This window comes from Anser brachyrhynchus, assembly GCF_964034855.1.
Source record: "Anser brachyrhynchus genome assembly, chromosome: 14".
In the NCBI taxonomy this organism is placed as follows: domain Eukaryota; kingdom Metazoa; phylum Chordata; class Aves; order Anseriformes; family Anatidae; genus Anser; species Anser brachyrhynchus.
In genome coordinates this window covers 5,072,419-5,094,641 of record NC_137709.1, presented here as the reverse complement: position 1 = coordinate 5,094,641, position 22,223 = coordinate 5,072,419, and the positions used below count along the sequence as shown (strand labels likewise).

The following is a 22,223-nucleotide window of genomic DNA, read 5'->3' as shown; positions in this document are numbered from 1 at the left end:
GGACTACGTCCTCTGCTGAATGTCCTCTAACCTGTAGCTTACTCAGGCTTCCCAGTGTGAAGCCCCCGTCTAGGCTTTGTTAGGCTAAAGCACTGCAGTCCTCGGAAGACTCGGCTCTGCCACAAGCAGAGGGTGAGAAGCTGAAGTTGCAGCCATCCGTGAGCCTCGCAATAAAAGGGAATGGATCGGGTCAGCTCAGCCCAAGGGGACCCCAGCTGGGCAGGCACACCGCGTGTTCAGAAGTTAAAACCAGCGTAAACACCGGAGAGCAAACACCTTGCCTGAGTGGCAAGCTGCCAGGCATTTAGGGCACAGCGTTTGGATTGCCCTTTATGTGTTAATACGGCTATGGACACGCTGCCGGCTGTGCAGGCAATTCCAGCCTGCCACCTACCCCAGCTCAGAGGGAACAAGCCCACCACTCGGCCATGACTTTTCACAATGCACTTGGGAATGAACACAAGTGCACGTGCTCACACAAAGTTTCTGGGGCACTGCTTTCCCAAGAAAATTTCCAGCAACTCATTAATAAGGGAAAAGTGTCCCTGAGCCCAGACCTTAATTTGCTGTGGCTGAATATTTGCATTTTTCCATTTCTTATTTGAATTTTTGAGTTCCTATTATCTCTTGAATTTACACATACCACAACAATCTGGGACACTTCCTTGCTTGATCATTAGTTATAGTGATTTGTGAAATTAATAGCACTTTTTTTCCAACATATCTTACAAAGGCTCGTGATTGTTTTTTCCATCCCCATTGTTCAGATTCTCCTAAACAGGCTGTATTGTCATTGCTGTCCCTGAGCCCCTACAGCTGCTACCACCCAGTCAAGTTCTATGGTATTGCCTCCACCACTATAAAAAACAAACCCTGGAACTGCAGAAATCCATAAACAACTAAAGGCAAAGCACAACTACTAATCAGCCAGCCCCTGACACTAACCAGAGGGAGGAATAACAAAACCAATGCATCTTTAATTAAGAGAAAGCAAGCACAGTACTGGAAGTAGTCAAAGCCAGGAATTTTTGGCTCTGCCATTGCGCCTCTTTCTGGGGCTTTGGGCAAGGCAGTCAGCCCATTTTAAATTTTGTATCCAAACAATGGGAGAAGTAGATGAGCTTTACATCTCGCAAATGGCTGCTGTGAGGATGGATCACCTACCGCTGTAAAGTACTTGAAAGAGCAACCAATACAATATTGCATTTTGGAAGCAAATGTTTTGAATGTAGCTTTTCATACATGCACAAATGTCTCCCGCCAGGATAATAACACTGAAATGTAATGTATTCTGTTGTACAGAGTGAACGAAAACATGCTTGTATTGTGTGTTACTCGCTCAAGTTGTGCACGCATTTGGCATTGTACAGTCTAATTAAAAAAAGAAATACCTCTCATAAACAAAAGTAAATACCATACCAGTTGGCAACAGAAGTAGCTATAAATGCACTCTCTCCCGTTGCTGTAACGATTAAATTCCTCTAATTTGCTTGTTCACCGTTAGATCATTCCCATCCTAGAGCAGCTGTTGCTTTGTTTGCACCACAAAACCTGGCCATGGCCAGCGAGGCTCCTGATTCCGTCCGTGCCAGCGACACCACCTGAACTGCAGCAGCCTGGCGGCCCTCTGCTGCTGGGTCTCCACCGCCACCTCCCGCACGGGAAGGAAAGTTGGCTGCTTTCGATGCCGCTTTTCTTCTGAACGTCTGTACAGGTATTTTTGAAAGCACTGGACTCCGTTCAGCACAAAGAGAGCAGTATTTGAAAGTCCGCTTTGTAACACACAGAATACTTCCTATAAAATCTGTCGTAAGGCTTTTGCTTCACTGTGAAATTTCTTTCATTTACTTTATGTGTGTCTGATGTGAAGAAGGTATGACCTCTATATACCCCTTTTCTTCTTCAAAAAGGTTCAAAATGAAAAGCTAATTATTCCTAGCTTCTGACAGATTTATTCCTCCTTCAGTTGTCAGCCAAAAACCTTTAACTGAAAATGGTAAATTTTAACTATCTCCCATTCACCGCATTTTCATAATGAACAATAGTTGTTTCCACCCTCTTTTCAGTCTGAAAATCATCTTTCCTAACAGGCAAGAACCACAAAGCCCGAGAACCAATCTTTTTTCCTGCTTTCAAGGTATGCTTATTTCTGATACTCCCTTCAGCTACAACCTTTTCTGTTTGAATAAGTGGGACTTCCCCAAACTGTCTCTGAGCCGCCGTACCATGTAGAAGTGCCTGTCGTGTATTTACGCGGCAAGACAAAAACAGCAAAAGTGAGACTCCAGAAGAGGCAATAAGGAAGGCAGATGAAGTGCTTCTGTCACATCCCAGCTTATCTGCCCCGCCAGTGACACAGGGCACTGGGTTGCCACCAGCCTTTCTTCAAGAGCACTCATGGTCGTCCTTCTGGACACCCCTGAGACATCGCTGCTGTGACACGGAGCTGTGGGAATGGGCAGGGGGCTGGTGCAGAGCCCTCAGCGAGCTCAGCGGTCCTGCACGCAGGTCTCCCCCACATGCCCGCTGTCTCGCCGTATGCTTCACTTCGTCCCTCCTCACTTTTCTCGTGTTGCTCATGCTCTGAGAGAACTGCTAAGGCGGGGATGCATCAGTGGACGTTGGGAAGACAATGTTTCGCAGATGTTAGTGCTATCTTTATAAGTAACCACCAGTCACTTACACGCTAAAATAGTAAACCATCGGCACAAGGCCACACTGGGTGCTGACAGTGAGGTATGGTGAGGGGCGTGAGGTAACGAGGCCTTTTAAAAACTGAGGGAAAACAAATGGCCATCAACGCTCTGTATCTCAGTTTCCCATCTTGAAAAAGAGAAATGGGCCTTTCAGTCTAGTGAAAAGCAGGTTTAAATGCTTATTTTGCGCTCACTGGCAGGAGAATTTTAATGGAAGTTTTAGGAGCACAAAACCAAACGTGTCTCTCCCTTTCGGTACCATGTGCTTTGGGGGCTCACTGAACACACCCCTGCTCGCTCAACGTGAGGTGCCGTGGTTTGTCTGTCGGCAGCAGACGTCCCCGTGCAAGATGTGACAGAACTGCTTCGGGGAGGAGTTTCCGTGCCCGGCACCTTCCCCACGTACCCCCCCAGATCCCCCCCGGGCTCCCCCCGCTCCCCTCAGCGCCCCCCCGGGCTCTGCCCCTTGGCGCCGCAGGGGGCGGGGTCCCGGCTCCGGGCGGGGCTCGGCCGATGTGCCGGCCGTGTGACGTCACGCCGCACGGCGCCGCCGGAGGTGGGAGGGGGGGGAGGAGGAGGAGGAGGAGGAAGGAGCTAGGAGCTGCCGGGCGCGGGGCGGCGGCCGCCATTTTGTTGGGGCGCACAGGGCGGCCGCGGGGCTCGCTCGGCTCGGTCCTGAACGGTAAGCGGCGGGCTCCTTCCCCCCGAGGGTCCTCTCCTGCCCGCCTTCTCCCTCCTTCCCCTCTCTGCTCGAAGCGGTGAGAGGGCTGAGGGGCGCAGCGGGTGCGTGAGGGGCTGAGGGGGCAGCGGGGCCCTGTGGGGGCCGGGGCGGGGGCCGCGCGGTTACCGGGGGTTGAGGGGGCCGGGGCCTGCCCAGGGGGCGGCGGGGCCGAGCCCGATCTCCCCCGGGCGGTTCCTGAGGCCTCCCGCGGCGGGGAGGGGGCTGGGGGTCGCGGCTGGGGCTGGGCGGGGGCAGTGGGCGCCTGCTGGGGGCCTGCCCGTACCCCCCCCCGCCCTCCCCCCCCACCGGGCCTTGGCGGACTTCGTTCGTGGTGGCGCAGCGAGCCTTTGACCTCTCCCGGCCTGCGCCGCCTGCCAACTTCTCCGGGAGAGACATTTAAAAAGTGCTGCGTGTGCAGCTCGCCGCAGGGCCGTTGCGGCCTTCCCCAGGAGGGTTTTTTTTTTGGGGGGGGGGCTTCTCCCAGAGGACCCCTCCTCGGGAGCCGCGCGGCGTGGGGGCGAAGGCGGCCCGCAGGTGGGGCCAGGCGCTGTGTCGGAACGCGTGTGGTAAAGGCAGCTGTCAGTATTACATAAGTGAGGCGCTTCGGAGCATAAATTTAGAGGAAGTGCATAATGTGCTGTGTTTTTTTAAAAAATCTTAAGGTGGATCCTGCAGAAAAATGGGGTTTGGCCACTTTGAGCCTCGCACAGAGCGATTTTCTAACAATTACTTGCCAATTTGCATTTACCTGCCTCCTTCGGGGATAGAACATGCAAATTTTGTCTAGATTCTGTTCGTTCTCTGAGGACTAAAGTGTAGTTAAGCAGCAGTTAGTCTTCAACTAAACGTTTTCCTCAAGATTTCTGTGGTTATTTTTCCACCTCAAAACCTCCCTCTGCAGCGCTCCTTGGGGCTTTTATTTACATATTTATTTATCTACTACAAAGCTTTATTGCAGGCTGCTTTCTGGCAAACTGGGGAGGGGATCATAGGTAAGATCCTGAATTCACCTATTGTTGAGTAGGGCGTGGGGCACAGAACACTTCTCACCTCAAAAGTACAGTAACTGAAATCTGGGTGTGTTTAGTAATTTGAGTCGTGTAGGTCGAAAATAGAGAAAAATGGCTGCTGAATTAGGTAAGAAGATAAGAAAATCAGGCATGTAAATGAAGGAGTAACAGATTTTAATTTTGTCTTGGTCCTTCAGGAACGATGATTGGTCCTTAAATGCGTTAGTATTTTTATTTCTTACTAATGCATGGTAAATGAGTAAGATTTTTAGGCGACCTGCATCGTGACTGATTCAAAGGTTGTGCCAATCGCTAATTTTTGCGGAGTTTAAAACAGATTACTGTAAAAAGGAAAAAGGGAAAAAACATGCTGATATAGGCGTTAATTTGTTAACTGCCAAGCTGTCAGAAATTTGAAGTGTATCAGAAAACCTCTTTTTCAGAAGAAGCTTCCCATTTACGTGAGCATTTACATGCTCTGAAAGTTCCTTTCTTCATGCCTCTAGTTGGTGTGGAGGCAACCATTGTTGCTCCGTGTCAATTTGCACAATGATACATCACCATTTTTAATGTTACATTTCTATCTAAACTTCTTTTCTTACTGTCAAAAAGTACCATGGAAATCTTTCTTGTCCTGTTAATTCCTTAGTTAATTCTTTAGAATATGCTAAAACATACGTATTTTTTTCTTGTTTTTAAATATTTCTGCTAAAGGATGGATGTAGTTGCTTTTGATGTGTTCCTAATTCTACAGCTGTGCTTTGCTTTCTTTTTCAGTTGTGCATGTACCTGTTTGAACACAGAATTCCTGCATATAACGTCCAGCAACAGGAGCTGGTGGGTTTTGTCTTTGGCAAATCAGCTGTATTGTAAAACAACTGCTTACTCGTGTGCTAACAGAGTTCAAAAATAGTGGTTTGGTTCGTAGGACCGCAATTAGATATTAATTTATCAATGTTTGCTGTGATTGTTGCTACAACTTAAAAAACTAAAAACCTAAACATCTCTGTTTAACAGTGACTTGTAAAGAGGTTTGTGAGAGATGTTTTAGGCTAGTTGGACATACTTGGTTTTCATGTAGTAATTAATGTATAATGTAGCGTAAAGAACGAAATCTATGATTTTTCATAGAGAATATTTGAAGATTAAGGCCCCTCTCCATGGGAAGGCTATTTAAAGAAATGGTTCTCTTTAGTCACTTGAGAGTTTATTTAAAACAGACTTTAATAACATGTTTGAAGCTATTAAGGGAAGATGGGTTGGCCTATTTAATCTTGAATTGTGTTTTGTAACTGTGTTGGGATAGGTAACTGCTCACCCAAAACCGAAGTAGTGTATGGGCAAAGCTAAGGAAAGAGGATTGAGGAAATGGTTCTTTCTAGTTCTGACTCGCAACTACAAACCCCAGTGTAACACTTTTGTCTTTTGTGTGTTTTTGTTGTGTTTTTTGTTTGTTTTGTTTTTTTATTAGTGGAAGATGCGGCACTCAAAACAAACTCATTGCCCTGAGTGGGATGATAGAAGGAGCTGGGATCAAAGAAAGCACAGCAGCAGCCGTAAACGCAGGAAAAGGTCCCACAGTAGTGGACAAGAAAGCAAGCACTATAAGCCAAATCATGTTTCAGAAAGGTATAAGACTCTGAATCGTGTAGTGATAATTTCTTAATGTGCCTAAAATAAACACATTTTCAGGATATGAGGTTTTAAATGCCCAGAGCTGGTGATTCTGTAAGGTTTGACTCACTTAAGACAAGCTGAAGAGGTAGTTGGTTTTGTTAACACAGTACCCGAATCACTAAATAGAAATTCTTTAATAAAAACAGTAAATGTTTACTAGTTTGTTTCTCTGTTGTCAGTTAAGTATTGGCATTGAATACATTCAATATCAAATTTCAAGTGAAAAGTATGTCTGTTCGTTTACTTAATGTGAGCAAAAGGAGGGGAAGAGAAGGTTTGTTTAGTCATTTAATGCAGTGGTAAGTATGAGTTAGATTTCTCTTACTAATTTGGAGGTGGTTTGCTTTTTCTCCCACACTGCTTTCACTGGAAGGATGTGTTTTTCTCTTTTTCCCTTGAGAAGAAGACCCCATGGAATTCTTTTAAGAGCTCATACTCATGCTTATAAAATGCTGGAAGGGGTAGGTGTACAGCAATATGGGGGCACTTTGCCTCTGCAGCTTTAAGTTTTTTTATTCTGGGCAGAAGACCCTTGATCCAGATACTTCCTGAAGTATTTAATGTTTAGGGTAGAGTACTAAGATCAATGCGGCTCACCTCAGAATCTCCAGGTTTTATTTTTCTTTTTTAATGTTTTGAGCTTTGAAACGGTAGAAGGATTATTACTGTATTAAGAGCATTCGATATTGTGTCTTTGGAAATTGTAATTGAGTTGCTTGGTATATTTAGGAAGTCTCTCTCCTTTTTGAGGCTGAATTTCTTTTACTGTGCAAACTGTGGACTGATTTTATATTGTTCCTGTGGATGGCTATGTATTTCAGACTGACAATGTCATTAGATCCCTAATAAAGTTAATGAGAAAAGCTCCACTTCTTTTGAGGAGGGAGTTGATTAGAGAACTTTCTTGCTGTAAAGACAGATACTGTGTAACCCTGTAACTCAGCTCAGTCACTTATCTTGTTGGAACCTCAAGTTTTTGAAGTGGAGAACATTCACTTAAAATATATTTTCAGTCATTATTTGGACGATAGAGCCATAAATGAAAGAGACCATCATGACCGGAGATATGTTGAGGAATACAGAAATGACTTCTGTGAAGTATATGACCACAGGCATTATCACAGAGACTATGAAAAGAGTCACCATCATCACTATAGCAAATCCTCTGGTCGGAGCAGGAAAAGTAGTCATAAAAGGAAGCATAAGAGACATCATTGCTCCAGTCACCAATCACATTCGGTATGAGTAATTTTTAACTTTATTATTAATGAATTAGTGGTAATAGACTTCTTAAGCAAGTGCTAGAACTTCAATTCCTGGTCACAGTACTTTGGGGAAATATTTTATTAATAAAGGATTTGTAATTGAATCCATTTGTGAGCATGTGAATATGTTCTTAGTTGAGGTTTTTGGATCAGGATGTTGGGGGGATTATCGTCAGTACTGGTTACACACTGGGGATGTAGGTGGCCGGCAGCTAGGTCGCTGGGGATTAATCTGAAAAATGTGATCTTGAAAGTGAAGACAGGTAACTGTGCTGTTTCGCAGTGCAGTTATCACTTTAGTCTTAGAGCATAGCGAACTATTTGTTCTCAAGTAGACTGTGAGATGCCATCCATCCTATTAATAAAAATAATTGAAGTAACGTGCCTTTTTAATGTAAACTTAACTGGGGGTATGAAACATGCATGTCTGGTAAATTGATAAGAAGAAGCTGCACAATTCTACACCTGATTTCAGAAAACTTTGATAAGTCGTGTGCCTGACCAGTGGCAGCTAATGTCTTACTGAAGGTGGGATAAGCTTGCTGCTTGCCTTCTTTGAAGGCATGCTGTGTGAATTTCTCATTTTTGGCATTGATGCCCACTGATAAATCTTCAGGTCCAAGTATTTCATGTCCCATTTCTGCAATAGAAATGGCAAATTGTATTAGACTATACAATGCAGATCAAATCAACGGCTTGAGAGTAATTTTTCTTCACCTTCCTTACACGAGGGAAGTAAAATTACTTGATAGTTGATAATATTTAGATTACAAGAATTGTATGTTTTTAAAGAGAAACACTTCACCTGACTGTAAGCTTAGCTATATAAATAAATAACTGCTTTTTGCTGTTTGATAGCAAAGTATTAGAAATAGTGACGTTGCAGTCTTAATCTGTCTTCAATTAAGCCACTGTTTGAGAGTCAAAATTGTGTTGTTTTTTTTCTGTTGCCTTATCACTTTAAGTATTTATCTGAAAATCTGTTCCTTGCCATGTTTTTCTTCTGTAACATAAACTGTGCCCTGTGAATTTCTGGGGACTGAATTTGAAATTGCTCCTGCCAACTGTTCGTGGCCTGGTGCGTAACTGAATGCCTGAATATCTCCCCGCTGAATGAATTGCGTATTCTGCCCTGAATTCACTCTGATATATTGATTGGCTGGACGATCTTGGTGCCGTTTCCAGAAGAGTCACCGAAGGAAAAGATCCAGGAGTGTAGAGGATGATGAGGAGGGTCACCTGATCTGTGAAAGTGGAGACGTTCTAAGAGCAAGATGTATAGAACATTTTTCAACACTTCTTAAAAACTTTTCAGCAAAAAATCTGTTTAGAATAGTATGTCAGAGGAGGGGGGCTAAAGAAATCTTCATTGCTCTTTTTATTTTTTTTTTTTTTGTGCTTTTTTGTTTCTTTTGCATATCTTCTTTTCTGTAGAATTTAAGTACTGTGTTCACAAAGTTCCAAGTAGTAATTGAACTTGAATCTTGAGATTAGAACAAGAGATAGTTTTTTGTTTTTGTTTTTTTTGGCTAACTGTTTTCATGACAACTGTCCAATAAAATAACACATTCAGATGCTGAGATTTAAAGTAATTATGCTTTTGTAATGGCACATTTTTAAATCTACATTAGTAATATTCATTCTTGTTTAAGTCGTTGCATAATTCTAACTTGTGTTTGTTCTTTTTAGATGAAATCGTTGCGACTTTAGGAGAAGGAGCTTTTGGAAAAGTAGTGGAGTGTATAGATCATGATATGTAAGTGTCAGTAAGTACACCTCATGATAAACAATGCTGTTTAGCTCAGAAATTAAAGTTCAAGAATGTTTTCTTTAAAACGAAGTAAGTTGTGGTTCAAATAGTGTTGCAGTATATTTAAGAAAGAAATGGTTTTATTTTGATCTGAGCTACCTTTTCAGGTGACTTCTAGTTGAAAATTTGTAAAGGTTTTTTGGATGGAAACAGTATCTGTCCCTGATCATCGTTAAGGTTCTTCAGTCATTGCTTTCAATTCTATAAATGCTTTTGTTTCTCCTTTTGCTCTGCGAAAGGCCCTTGCATGGTATTAACTTTATGCAAAATGGTATACAGAGAAATATTTTTTGCTACTTTTTCTTAGATTTTGAGAAGCTGTCGTTAACAATAAACTTCCTTGACCACGTTTGTCTTTGGAACCATCTGCTTAGAGAGGATTCCTTTCAAAAGTAAACCTTTGTATATTCTATACAAGTTGCACAAGCACATGGAATAAATGCCTAATTACTAAGTAGATATCATCTGCCCTTTTTTAAAAGGGGAGAATTGTTTTCCTTGGTTATGGTTTTCGGTCGGTTCTACAACCCTGTTGCCGTAACTAGAGGATGTGCGGGTGTGCGGAGAGTATGGAAACGAATTAAGAGACTGACTTTGAGGATGATGCTGAGAAAGTAGTTTTGGTTCTTAGTGAAAGCAACTGCTTGGAACTGTTAAAGCTGTATATTTCTTTCCTTCAGTCTTCATAATCTGACTTAATCCTTTCAACTTTCTCTGCGTGCACAGTAATGGAGTCATGCTTTTTTGATAGTATGGTGACTTCAGTGTGATGGCATGTTCAGTGGAGAAGAAGAAAGTTATTGTATTTCTACAACTTGTGTATTCTAAGACATTTAAACAATTAGTAAAACTCAGATTCAAGTTATAGCAACCATATGTTTTATATCTGCAGTTCAGTTTAGTGAAGCAGTTGCAGTTTGTTTCCTCTGGCTTTGGTTTATTCGGTCATTTCACAAGTGAAGATTGCTCAGGAGCTTGAGGTCATGTTGTAAAGGCAGACAGCATTCTTAAGTCAGTAGAATCTAAATACCTCTACAGAGACAATTAAAAATTATCCATTAGTGGGTAGGATAGAATGGCCTATGTGTATCTGTTTCATTTAAGTAATAGCATTAGAGTTCGAATGTTACACTGAGTGCAGGTCTGTTTTCACTAGTACAAAATGTTCAGATATTAAAATAAATTACTTATTTCCCCTGATTCCATAGGAGCACTGAAAAAGAGCCAAAAGTTGTTGTTCAAGTTGCAGAAATTTGACAAACTTTTGTAGTACATTTTTCAAATGAGAACTCTGATATTTTTGAGTTATCTTTCAGGTAGATTCCTGATATTTGTTCTACCTTAAATGAGATAATAAGACTGAGAAGTAAGTAATGTAGCATATGCAGTGGGTATATGAACTTGACCAGAACAGTTTTTATACTGATTTTTCCTTTGCAGTGTCCTTAAGTCACATTCCCCTAATCCAACTCGCAATTCTCTGTGACCTGTACTCTTTTTGCGTTCACTCTGTTAAAATCAAAATGCTTTCAGACTGTAGATATTTCACAGTAACTGATCCAATTTGTGGTACTTTTCTTTCTTTTGAAGGAGAGGAATGCATGTAGCAGTTAAAATTGTGAAAAATGTTGGTAGATACCGGGAAGCAGCCCGTTCCGAAATACAGGTATTGGAACACTTAAACACCATGGATCCAAGCAGCACTTTGTAAGTGTAAAAGGAGAATGGCATACTAAGGACTTGCCAAAAGGTTCAATAAATTGAGTTTATATGTATTTATGTATTTCTCTTTCAAGCCGCTGTGTTCAGATGCTGGAATGGTTTGATCATCATGGCCACGTTTGCATTGTTTTTGAGCTGCTGGGACTTAGCACATATGATTTTATTAAGGAAAACAGCTTTCTGCCGTTTCATATTAATGACATTAGAAACATGGCTTATCAAATCTGCCAGTCTATAAACTGTAAGTAAATCTCAATACTTTTATCAAATATGTTGCTATATTATCTCTTTTTTTTCCCTTTAGGAAATCAATGTATTAATTAATGGAATGTTTTCTTCCTTTTTTCCTTGTAGTTTTGCATCACAATAAATTAACTCATACAGATTTAAAGCCTGAAAATATCTTGTTTGTGGAGTCTGATTACATAGTGAAGTACAATGCAAAAATGGTAAGTTTTTGGTTTTCCTCTCAGCACTGAACTTCTGTCTTCATCTGAACTCTTCTTTAAAAGTAGTCTTTCTATGCATAAAAAGGTCAAGTGATAATCAGAGTTATGTTTCCTAGATTTCTTGTGCCCTTTGAGACGTGCTGGATTTCTGCTAAGCTGGTAACATTGCTCCAGTTCAAACTGAAGTGTTTCATCTGATCATTAGCTAAATTCTTTGCTGTTTAATGAAGTTCTGGCATTAATAGGAATATATTTTTATTATAGGAATAATATTTTAACGGCTTTGAATTTGGCAAAATCTTTTTCCTTCATTTTTCTTTAATGAGCCATTTGAATCCCTTTCTTTAAAGTTATCTGTAAGTTCTGAGAAGTATGTCAGGTCTTGCTTTCTATTTGATTGCCCTGAAGGCCCTGTCAGTTCAGCAGCCCTTGGCTTAGTAGCTAAGATGAATTTTCTTTGTGATCAACATGTGATGTTGATAATTGGCATGGGCCAAGAATAGGACTGTTCTTGATCAGTTTATTCCTTTTAAATCTAAGAAAACACTAAGACTTATAATGTTAGGATGAGAACTTGGCTGCACTAGGAGGAAAAAAAGCATTTCTTTTTGTGCTGGTGCTCTTTTTTCAAAGTTCAGAAGCTTCCTAGAAACAGAAAAGCAGTATGGGCATCAATACATCTAGTTTATGCATGAGGCTCATTTTTATTTACTAATTCGCTTTCAAGAGCTGAACTTATATAAATGAAAAATTGTATAAAATTATATGAATGTACCAATGGATAGCAAAAAATCTAAGACGGATAACTAACGGAAGTTACTGTTGAGGTTAACAAAAGAGAAAAGGAACTCTTATTGTGGAAATGTCTTTAGATATTCATCTGTCTTTGAGTATTCAGATTAAATTGCTTTATGTGCTCTTGTTCTTCCTTGGATCTGGGGCTGAAAAGGAATCGATATTTTGCAAAGGATTGTTTTGTTACATAGGTTTAATCTTTAGCATGATTGTTAATTGGAACTTGGAAGATGATTTAGATTGATAATGTGGTATCTTTTGCCTAAGCATGCTTTTAAAAATACTAACAAATAGCATTTGAATTCTCTTACAGAAGCGAGATGAACGCACTTTAAAAAACACAGACATAAAAGTTGTTGATTTTGGAAGCGCAACTTTTGATGATGAACATCACAGCACATTAGTGTCTACAAGACATTATAGAGCTCCTGAGGTTATTTTAGGTCAGTAGAGACTTTCAAACCTTCTGACAGCTTATTACAGTTCATTCAGATGTCCTTATTTTGTAAACTGGAGTGGCTGTTCATGGTTCTAACAATTCAGTCATCTCTTACAGATGGTGCGGTTAATTTTTTTGAGAGTAAGGGGTAAAAAATACTCTAAGAACACAAGTCCAAACACATTCCTTTCCCCCTTCCCTCTAACAACCAAGGTTTGGGGAGAGGCATGGAGGAAGGGAAATAGGCGTCAGTAACTGCATGAAAACTGGGGATATCCTTTGTGAATTACAGGTTTTAAGAATGTATTAAAAAGTAATCCAAACTTTGCCTATTTTGCAGCACTGGGATGGTCGCAGCCGTGTGATGTTTGGAGCATTGGATGTATTTTAATAGAGTATTACCTGGGGTTTACAGTTTTTCAGGTGTGTATGCGAATTTAAATCAAATGTTCTTGTTACAGACTTCTGACTTGGATCTTTTAATGATGTCTACCTAACCGTTAGTTTGAAAGGCATAACCTTACAAGCTTCAAGTATTACAGAGATGAGATTGTAAAGACAGCATGCATATATGGAAGTGTGATGTTGTGGACATCTACCTCAGACTATTTAAGATACCTATTGTAGCTTCTTGGATAATGAAACATGTCTAGAGTTTGAGGGTGCTGCTGAAATTAGGAATAAAGTAAACATACAAAACTTGGGATGATGTCTAAAGATAATATGGTGATGCCTTGGCAAGCATATTGTTAATAGGTGAGTGTTGTTACCAAGTGGCTGAGTGTAGAAAAATCTGATAGTGTGTTCATTGCTTTTTCCCCACAGACACATGACAGTAAAGAACACTTGGCAATGATGGAAAGAATACTAGGGCCTCTACCAGCTCACATGATCAAAAAATCCAGGCAAGTACATTATAAAAGGAGTAAGTTACCTAGTATATTTCTATTATAAAGGAAATTTTAAAGGTTCCATTGTTAGTTGTGAGCTTCTGAAAATCAAGAAAGACTTCCAGGCTTGTTACCTACTAGTCTATTGCAAGAAATTGTGTCAGCTTTAGCTGAATAAAATAATGTTGGTGTTAGAGCTGTTCTTAACTATCTTAAAATCATTTTCCTTGTCATGCAGAAAACACTATTTTCACCATGACCAACTGGACTGGGATGAACACAGCTCTGCAGGTCGATATGTCAGGCGACGCTGTAAGCCTTTAAAGGTAAGACTGAAGACTTTGATTATTGTGATAGATTTGTGATTGTGAAAGATCTCTCCAATACTTTTTTTTTTTCTCATTTCAGGAATTCATGCATTGCCAAGACACAGATCATCAAAGTCTGTTTGACCTTGTTCGCAGGATGCTGGAATATGATCCAGCCAAAAGAATTACTCTTGATGAAGCTTTGCAGCATCCTTTTTTTGAACCATTAAAAAAATAAATTCAAAGATCTTTTACACTTCTCCAAGGAGATTTCCTAGACTGTGTCAGTCAACAGAGGTTGCATGAAACTTTTGTAAACTTTAAATTATTTTGTACAGTTAAGTCTGTAAATATTTACATATGTTTTGTATAACTGTCATGTTTATCTTGTTGAACAGTTGTAGTCTTGATTATGGGTATCACAGTGAAAAATAAAAGTAATTTTCATTTTTGAAAATAGTTTTCTCTTTGAAACTTCATTCTCTCCCTGCAGGTAGGGTTAGTTAATCATTTGACTTTTCAGATGAATAGTCCATGGGCTAGCTAAACAAGTTTTTATATTATTAAACGTTTTCAGCTAGCTTTCTTTAAATGTTAGACTCAAGATTTCAAGGGCTATGCTTACCTAAGAATGTAGTATATAATACCTTTTTGTAGTATTTGGAAACATGATTGAAGATGGGAGTTTAAAATCTAAGTAGATAACCTCTTGTGGGTCCCCTATTTCCCAAAACTTCCTTTTAAACAGCATGTGTTGCTCTTTTAAAAGGAGTCTAGTTAGAGACTCTGGAAACCCGTCTGGTGTTTTTAGTGGTAAATACTTCCAGGCAAATTTATAAGTAAGGTTTGGAAAGTAACCTTTCATATTTTCAGTACTGTTCTGATTGACATAAGACTAGCATTTCTGTGATAAGGTGTTACTTTTTTTTTGAAGGATGGTACTGCTCCTGGAAGAAAAAAGCCGAGAAATACTCTGAAGTGGTTGTGGTATATTTAAGCCCTTCTCTTGCAGTAGTAACAAGATAAGCCCGAAGTCTTCAACTACATATTTTTGTGGAGCTTGATCTGTAATTACTGATAAGTAACCTTGACAACAGGGAAGCACTGTCATCAGACTGTAATATAGGAAGGAGGAGGATGGGTTCTCAGCTGTAACTCCTGAACTTAAGTGCTGAGTGGTACTACTTCATAAGCCTCTTTAATTTACTTCCTTACGTAGTTCTTGCTCTTTCATGTTTAAGTTGGTGTTTTCTTGGCCTTTCTCGCTGCTGAACAGGAGGAATGGTAGGGCTCATCTAGGCTGTCTGCCAGTCTAGATGCAATTTGCAAGTTTTAGCCATTTATTGCAGTCTTTGGCATGCAAGTCTTAGGGAGAGAAACAGTGAATTGTTTCAGCTCCGCAGGAGCCTCACTTCAGGTTCTGTGCTTGCTGTGCAAGTCCTCAAACACAGTAAGGCTTTAAACTGGTGTCTGTGTTCCACTGATGTGTGGGGCAGGGAGAAGGCTTCATTTGCAAGAGGCTCCAGACATGCATATCTCTGAGCTGGGGAGAGACTACAGCTGAGACAAGGCTTTGAAAGCTTATCTTCTGAAACCAGTGCCACCTACAGTGCCTGATTGTATCTCCTAATACAGACACCCCTCTTCCTGGGTTCTTTGCATCATTGTTTCTTCTCTGTGTGACAGAACTCAGCAGCTGGTACCATCCAGGTCAGCAGTGCCTTTGGTGGGACTAAGGAGGACAGCAGTGAATTTCGGCCCTGATTTCCTCCAGCAATACTTTCCATCCCACACTTTTCTCAGGAGCAAAGCAGGTACTTGGCTGAGCGTTTCAGCATAAACAGTACAAACCAAAACAGTTCAATCAAAATTAGAAAGTAAAGGATTGTGTATTCTTCCTGAAGGAGTACTTGAAGCTGCTGCTAATGTAGTTACTAAAACACATTGCACTTGCTAAAGGAGATGCATGCTAGAAAAAGTGTGTGCATGTATACGTATATACACACGCTATCCTGTTGAAATTCACTCTCCTCCTTGTAAACTTTAAAATAATACTATGACAATTAGTAAAACAACTGCAGCAAGGTGCCAAATAGTTTTGCAGGCTTTACAGCGTTGCATAAATGAAACTTTAGTTTGGAAGGAGGAAGGGACACAGGTCCAACATTGCTGGGCTCAGTAGTGGAGCAGCACAGAGCTGTTTGTAGCTGAGGAACAGCTGGGTGCCAGGGGCTCTGTCCTTAATCGGTCTGATTTCTCCTCCTTTGGGCTGCCCTCAGTGGCTTTATCTTCACTGGGAACGAGATGTGCACATGCACACACCCCCTTGTCTTGTTACTACATGAATATAGTTGGCATAGTTTGTAATCTCTGCATGTTTGGATCAAGCTAATGCTAATTGCCTATCGCTGTTGGTAAATAATGACTAGACCTATTTACATCTTTCTCTGCACTTCTGATTTTTAGCTACCGTACCTAGAACAACAGTCTGTAAACCTGCGAGTTGTCAGGCAGAGCAGCCGTATGCATCTCTGTAACAGGTCAGTTCTACATTTCACTAAGTGTAGATGATGGGAGAAAATTAAGCTGTCTCTTAAGTGAACAAAACAGGCTTTGTAAGGTGCAAACAGCGTACAAGATCCAGCACTTCAGAAGCTGAGTAGGGCAGGGGAAGAGTTGCACTGGGAGTGTAACTTCAGAGGAAAGAGGGTGGGGAGTTGTGGGGCAGAGGGCTTGGCTGCAGTAGCGACTTGTCCTTTTTCCTCTTACCTTTTCTGGATGTCCCTGTCGTGAGGAGGACTCAGGCCATGATGTGCACATGTTTTAAGGCAAGACGCTCTGAAAAGCTCCCCCAGGCTGATAGTACTGTGTACGTGCACTGAGAGCTCAGAAGCAAAGTCTCAGCAGGCGTGTAGAAAGGAGACAGGGAGAACGAGGGGAAGGGAATGCTCATAATAACCTGGCATTTTCCTTCCTGTGTCTTCAGGCATGTGAAGGGCGGGAAATAGTTGTTAGCAAGTGATATAAATTTACCTGGCTCAGTGGTTCGGAAATAGTGGCTACAAAAAAAGCACTACATGTACACCAGGGCAGTCTGGCTGTGTGTACAGGTGTGTTTTATTAACACAGTTGCTGATATCACTCCTAGCAGTTTTCTCTAGCGCTGTCCTGGGCTTCACCTGTCTCTTCTAGAAGTCAGGATTACGTGTACAGGGGTGGGTCTGGGGCCAAGAGGCAAAGAGCAGGTTTAGCTTTGTAGAGTCTAGACAAGCGTTACGTTACCTGAGGATGTTTTATAGGTGAGTCAAGCGTTGATGTGATGCAATCTGTAACAGAAAAAAGACAAGGACGTCTGGCAAAGTCTGGGGCTGCTTAATGTATGTCTGTGAGCGTAGCTCCTCTCCTTTAAAGGCTCCCTGAAGCAGACGGGGCGCTTCACTGCGATTCAGTCCGCGCGTTACGAGGCGCGGTGGGACACCGCTGCGCTTTGCGGGTACGGTCCCTTCCCTAAACCACCTCTCAACCCCAGTAGGAGCCGCAGCACGGAAAGGGAAAAAGAAGCCGGGGGCGGCGGGGGGGTTACACAAAATCCGCGGCCGTTCCCAGCTCTGGCAGGTCACCCCTTAGCGGCCAGGGCCGGGACCCGCTGGAGGGCGCCAGCTCCGCGGGCTGCCGAGCTCTGCGGCCCCGGCCCGGGGTCCGGCCCCGTCCGGGCCCGCCGCTAACGGGGGGGGCGCTGGGAGCCGCAGCCCCGGGGCGGGCGGGAGGGGCGGGGGGGACACCGAGGGGGGCTGGAGGGGGGGGGGGGGGGCGCAGCTCTCCCGCAGGGGGCCGGGCAGGGCAGCGGGGGTGGGCTCTGCTGGGCGTGATCCCCCCCCTCCCCTTCCCGGGGGGGGGCCGCTCCCGGAGCATCCCCCCTTCCCCGGCTCCCCCCCCCCCCCCCCGCTTCCTCCGTTTAAAGACCGGCTCCCGGCGGGGCGAGCGGAGGAGCAGCGGCCGCTCCGCAGCCCCAGTGCCGCGGCGGGGCGCGCAGCGCACGGGGCGGGCGCTGGATGCGGCGCCGGGGGCGGGCGGGCGGCAGCCGAGCGGGTCCGGTCCGGTCCCCGGTCCCCCCCCCGCCTCCCCCCGAACGGGTCCCCCCCGAGCGGGTCCTCCCCGCGCAGCGGCGCGGAGCCGGGCGCGATGAGCGCGGCCGGAGGAGCCGGCACCGCGGCGGGCACCGCCACCTCCGCCCTCTGCCTGCTCCTCTCGCTCACCGCCGTGGCCGTCTGCCTGCTGCTGGGCGCCAAGACGGCGGAGCTGCAGGGCCGCCTGGCCGCCCTGGAGGAGCGCGGAGCCGCCGGCCCCGGGCCGCTGCTGGACGCGCTGCAGCCCCGCCTGGAGCAGCTCCTCCGAGAGGTGAGTGAGGGGCGGCCGGGACAACCCCCCCCCCCCCCTCCCCAGGGCTCCGCGTGTCGGTGCCGGCTTCGTTGTTCCCTTTGGAAAAGTTTTCTTCTTCTTTTTCCCCTTCCCTCCTGCCGAACTTTGCCCCCCGCTATGTCCCGGCCCGTCCGTCGGGGCGCGGGGGGAGGCGTGACGTGGGGTGGCCCCTCTGGCTGCCCAGAGAAAACGTCCTAGGGGCCGTGTTTGAGACCGTCCCGCTTTCCCCCTCGTTCCACTCAATGGCAAAGGTAATCCGAGTGCTCACATGCCGTTTATCCCCGGGCGCAATGGACTATAATTTCCTCGTTAGCAACGCATGCAGATGATCCCTGTTATCTAGGCTCTGTCGCAGAGGATCGAGTGGTCCAGCAGTGCTGAGCTGATTTCTGGTGGGTAGGGAAGAGCAGCGACGGGTCGGGTCCCTTCACTTTCAGCCCCAAAGTTTTCTGAAATTACTCACTGAAGATTTCTGTGCTGAAAGACCTCTACTTAACAAACAGTTGTCTACACCGATGCCCTTCTCTGTAACTAAGCCAAGCCCCCAGAAGTCACACTTGATCCCAGCACTATATTTTTCCACAGACTGGGGTGTTTTGGCGCTTAGGTTTGGGGCTTTGCACAGGCGGGGGTGATGGGGAGGGCTCCCACCACTTGTGGGAACTGCTGGGAGAGCCCACGGTCACTCTGCTGGGTCCATGTAAACAGGAGCTCGCAACGTGCGGTGAGATCCAGCACGGCTTACGGGGCTGCGGCAGGATGCTCCCGAGTGACCGGGTCTGACATCTGGGGAGGGTTTACGCTGGTATTTTTATTGCCGGCCTGACCAGGGTGCAAGGCACGATGCTGCACTAACATCGTTGCAGCCACGAAGCCTCAGTCGTGCGAAAATGTATTCTCATGCAGCTCCCTCCGGCTGTGAGCAGCTCCGGGGAGCGAAAGTTGCACCGCGTGTGTGCGGGGGCTGCGTGGGGGGGCAGAGGCAGCGCTGGGGCGAGCAGGAGAAATTCTGCTGCTGCTGTGCCTTACGCTTGGAGCTGGGTACCGCCGGCACCGCTGGACCATGCCCGAGCTCCTGGAAACTTGGTCGCATCGATGTGTCTTGATAAAGGAAAGGCTAAAAACTATTTTTGTGAAAACCCTGAATACCAGAACAGAGGGGTGCTTGTGAGGCGTAATCAGAAAATCTAGTTAGCGTCTTTTCTGCAGGCAGGAATTAGCCTGCCAGTCGTGGCAGTGGTTCTGTTCCAATTACTCCAATAAATGTGCTTAGCAATGGGAATGGTTTCTGTGGCACTGCCTAAGATCATGTGCAACCTCTTGCTGAGATTTAGTTAAGTGTGGAAAGCTTGTTTTGTACTGGGAATGCTCAGATGGAGATTGTACAGGGGAAAATAAAGCAAAACCGCATAATTGGGTTTCTAATGCAAGAGTGAGCTTGTTGAAACGTTTTGTATGACCAAACTTTTGTCAATACGGAAAGCAAATTTTGGGAAGGGTAACAGAATCAAGGAATGCATGGTAGCCATCGTGCTATCTATTAATCATCATTTTAAACAGCCTTATTCACTGACGTTAAGGTTTCAGAACGTGCCTGTTTCTTGAGCAAATTCCTCTTCGTTACATAAGACCTCTCGCTCGTCAGGCAACTTCTGTCCTTTCTGTGCTTGGGAGTTTCTGGGGAGCAAGAGAATATTTCCATCAACATGAACATCAACTGATGCCTGGGGTCAGTTTTTTTGTTAAACTCTGTTTTGGTCCTTCTTTGAAGTTTACCACAGTATTTCAGAAGTGAAACCAAAGCTCCATATGCTCTCTGTGCATGACCCCTGATACTTTGTTCTCTGTCACTACACAAAAAGCATGACTACATATACCAGTCTTGGGGTTTGTGAGCGTAATTTATGGAAGAGCTGCACATGAAGAGCTGCAAATGCAACACAAACATGCTGGTTTCCATTCCTCTTAGTGTTGTTTAAATGTTTGGCAAGTTAAAGAGGATAGGAAATAATAAAGGAAGGGTAAATGTGTAGTAAAGGCAATGAAAGCTGATTTGGACAACTGAAGTTTAGCTTTTGGCTCCATGACAGGCGACCATCTAACTGTGGAGAAACTGCTGATTTAAGGCTGCAGGAACTTAGTTTTCCCTCGGGTGCTTCTTTAACTGAACTAGCTGCAGAGTCCTGGTTTGATGCCGTCTGAAACATTTCTAACACTGTGGTCCAAATGTGGCGGCATCTACCTCCACTTGCTCTGCGGCAGAAGCCCGAATTCGAAGCACATCATTTCCATACTGGAGTGAAAAAGTTAACGTGAGGATTATAGGAGTATCCAGTTGTTGTAAACAAAGCTGGACCGTTTTGTTCACAAAGGATTTATTGTCCGCAGTAGGCAGAGAGTGTCCAGATTAATCAGCTTCATGACAAGAACAATTCAATGGGAGAACAGAAGACTCGTTCCAGGATTCAGGACAGGAAAAGATCTCCTCTGACTACAAAACTAAAAGGATGGAAGAGCTTCTTTCTTTCCTTCGAGCACCTTCATTGTCCAAATAATTTAAAACAAACACAAAATTTGAGTGATGCTCTGTAAGATTCTGACTGTAAGTGGATGGCAGAAAAGTCTCTCCAGATACCTTTTCCACTTTTTCTGAAGGAAAGTGTACGTGCTGCAGTAGGCAGCTGGGTCATTCTGCTGTTCGTGCTTCCCTTAGGACAACTTCTCTGTCAGTTTCTTTATGACCGAGTTGATACTTTCAGGACCTCTTTGCATCAAGCAGCTAGAAAGGAATGCATAGGATTTCAACAACAGATAAAACTATTTAATCCCTGAAATAAAAGGACCAGAACCTAACTCACATGTAGCCTAATTCCTGAATAGTCCACAGTGTTCAAATATTTGAACACAGACTTGGTCATCAGCTGTATAAAATTCAAGCCTGAGCACCCTGAATCCAATAAGTACACTGAATTTTCTCTCTTTTAAATGTCTGGATGTGGACTCCAGTTGTCAGATAGCTGGTTTCTCTTGTGGTAAATACCTTAGGTGAGACGGGATTCCCGAAGGACTTAGTAACAGTTATGAGCAAAAAGGAGTTGCTCCCACCCTTGCAGGGCTGCCCCAGCCACGAGGTGCTGTGCCTGAGCTAAGACAACTTACATGTCATCGGGGTTTACTAACTCGAGCTTGGCACTGTCCTAAATGCAGGCACGAACGTTTTGGTAGGCTTAGAGAGCAGGCAGAATGCGCTCACATCTGTCTACAATATGCCACATAGACATTGCTTTAGTTTGGGGAATTTTTACATTTTTAGTAGTCCCACCAATCAGCTTTTCACCTTAAAGATGGTAACACGTTGGGCTTCGGGTGGGCCTGGGGTGCGACAGCACCGTGGACTCGCTGGCACTGCCCGCCCCACTGTCCTTCATCCCCTCACCCCTCTCCTAAAGAAAACTTTCATACTCCACATAGCATGAATTTTAAGTTGAAAATCAGCAAAATCAGGTCACATCTGTTCTGTAAGTATCATCTTGCCATGTAACCCCCAGAGCGTTTGGAAGCAGCTTCGCATTTGATTACAGCGGGGCTTTTCCCCGGCATTTGCCTCTCGTTGTGTTCAGCCCATGGAGCAGCAGCACAAGGGGCTCTGCAGCACTGCTTCTGCCACCAAATACATTGAGATGGTGCCAAAATCTGCACACGGGACTTAACAATCTCTAACGCAGGACCAGTATCTGCTCCATGAATGGGCATGAATCCCGCCCATGGGGCTTGGCACAAGGGACTTCTGGGCTGTGCAGCAGGAGTCTCTACCTGCTCAGTATGAGGGCACAGACTAGCTGCTTGCTGAGAAACTTTTAATATTTTGTGTGCTGCTGTAGGTGTTACCAACAGAGGCTGAACACAGCAGGGTGAAACTATTGCCTCACTCGAAGGAAGTGTGATGGATGCTTTGGCTGCTGGAATGCACGCACAGCATGCATTTAGATCTAATGTATTCTCTAAATGGCTATTTTTATTCC

The 22,223-nt window shown here is 44.1% G+C and overlaps 2 protein-coding genes and 1 long non-coding RNA gene across 8 annotated transcripts in view; 2 read left to right on the top strand and 1 right to left on the bottom strand.

Moving 5' to 3' along the window:
* The first annotated feature begins 3,225 nt into the window (after positions 1 to 3,225).
* Positions 3,226 to 14,239, top strand: CLK4 (CDC like kinase 4). Of its 2 annotated transcripts, XM_080555057.1 has the most exons (14): positions 3,226 to 3,378; positions 5,205 to 5,264; positions 5,899 to 6,056; positions 7,118 to 7,343; positions 8,555 to 8,645; positions 9,059 to 9,125; positions 10,770 to 10,886; positions 10,976 to 11,142; positions 11,256 to 11,350; positions 12,459 to 12,588; positions 12,925 to 13,007; positions 13,410 to 13,489; positions 13,713 to 13,800; positions 13,883 to 14,239. In XM_080555057.1, the coding sequence occupies exons 2-14, from the start codon at positions 5,211 to 5,213 to the stop codon at positions 14,018 to 14,020; spliced, it is 1,494 nt and encodes a 497-aa protein (XP_080411183.1). In that variant the 5' UTR covers positions 3,226 to 3,378; positions 5,205 to 5,210; the 3' UTR covers positions 14,021 to 14,239. The 2 variants fall into 2 exon arrangements, with proteins under 2 accessions (XP_080411183.1, XP_080411184.1); XM_080555058.1 differs by lacking the exons at positions 7,118 to 7,343; positions 8,555 to 8,645 and having other exon boundaries at positions 3,264 to 3,378.
* On the bottom strand, positions 13,881 to 22,219 carry LOC308177579. The gene is made up of 2 exons (XR_013939267.1): positions 18,470 to 22,219; positions 13,881 to 17,108 (listed from the first exon to the last, which is right to left on the bottom strand). It is a non-coding gene; the product is annotated as an uncharacterized lncRNA (long non-coding RNA).
* COL23A1 (collagen type XXIII alpha 1 chain) overlaps positions 17,830 to 22,223 on the top strand; it is a 173,851-nt gene continuing 169,457 nt past the window's right edge. For all 5 annotated transcript variants that reach the window (XM_080555049.1, XM_080555048.1, XM_080555047.1 and 2 more), the window contains exon 1: positions 17,830 to 18,180. In XM_080555049.1, coding sequence (XP_080411175.1) covers positions 17,965 to 18,180 — 216 coding nt within the window. In that variant the 5' untranslated portion in view covers positions 17,830 to 17,964. The remainder of the gene's footprint in view (positions 18,181 to 22,223) is intronic.

Excerpts from the sequence above, each read along its gene's own strand:
- CLK4 (XM_080555057.1), top strand. The coding sequence starts at position 5,211 with ATGTACCTGTTTGAACACAGAATTCCTGCATATAACGTCCAGCAACAG. Across the intron at positions 11,143-11,255 it reads AATCTGCCAGTCTATAAACT|TTTTGCATCACAATAAATTA; the intron begins GTAAGTAAATCT and ends TTTTCCTTGTAG. Across the intron at positions 13,801-13,882 it reads GACGCTGTAAGCCTTTAAAG|GAATTCATGCATTGCCAAGA; the intron begins GTAAGACTGAAG and ends TTCTCATTTCAG.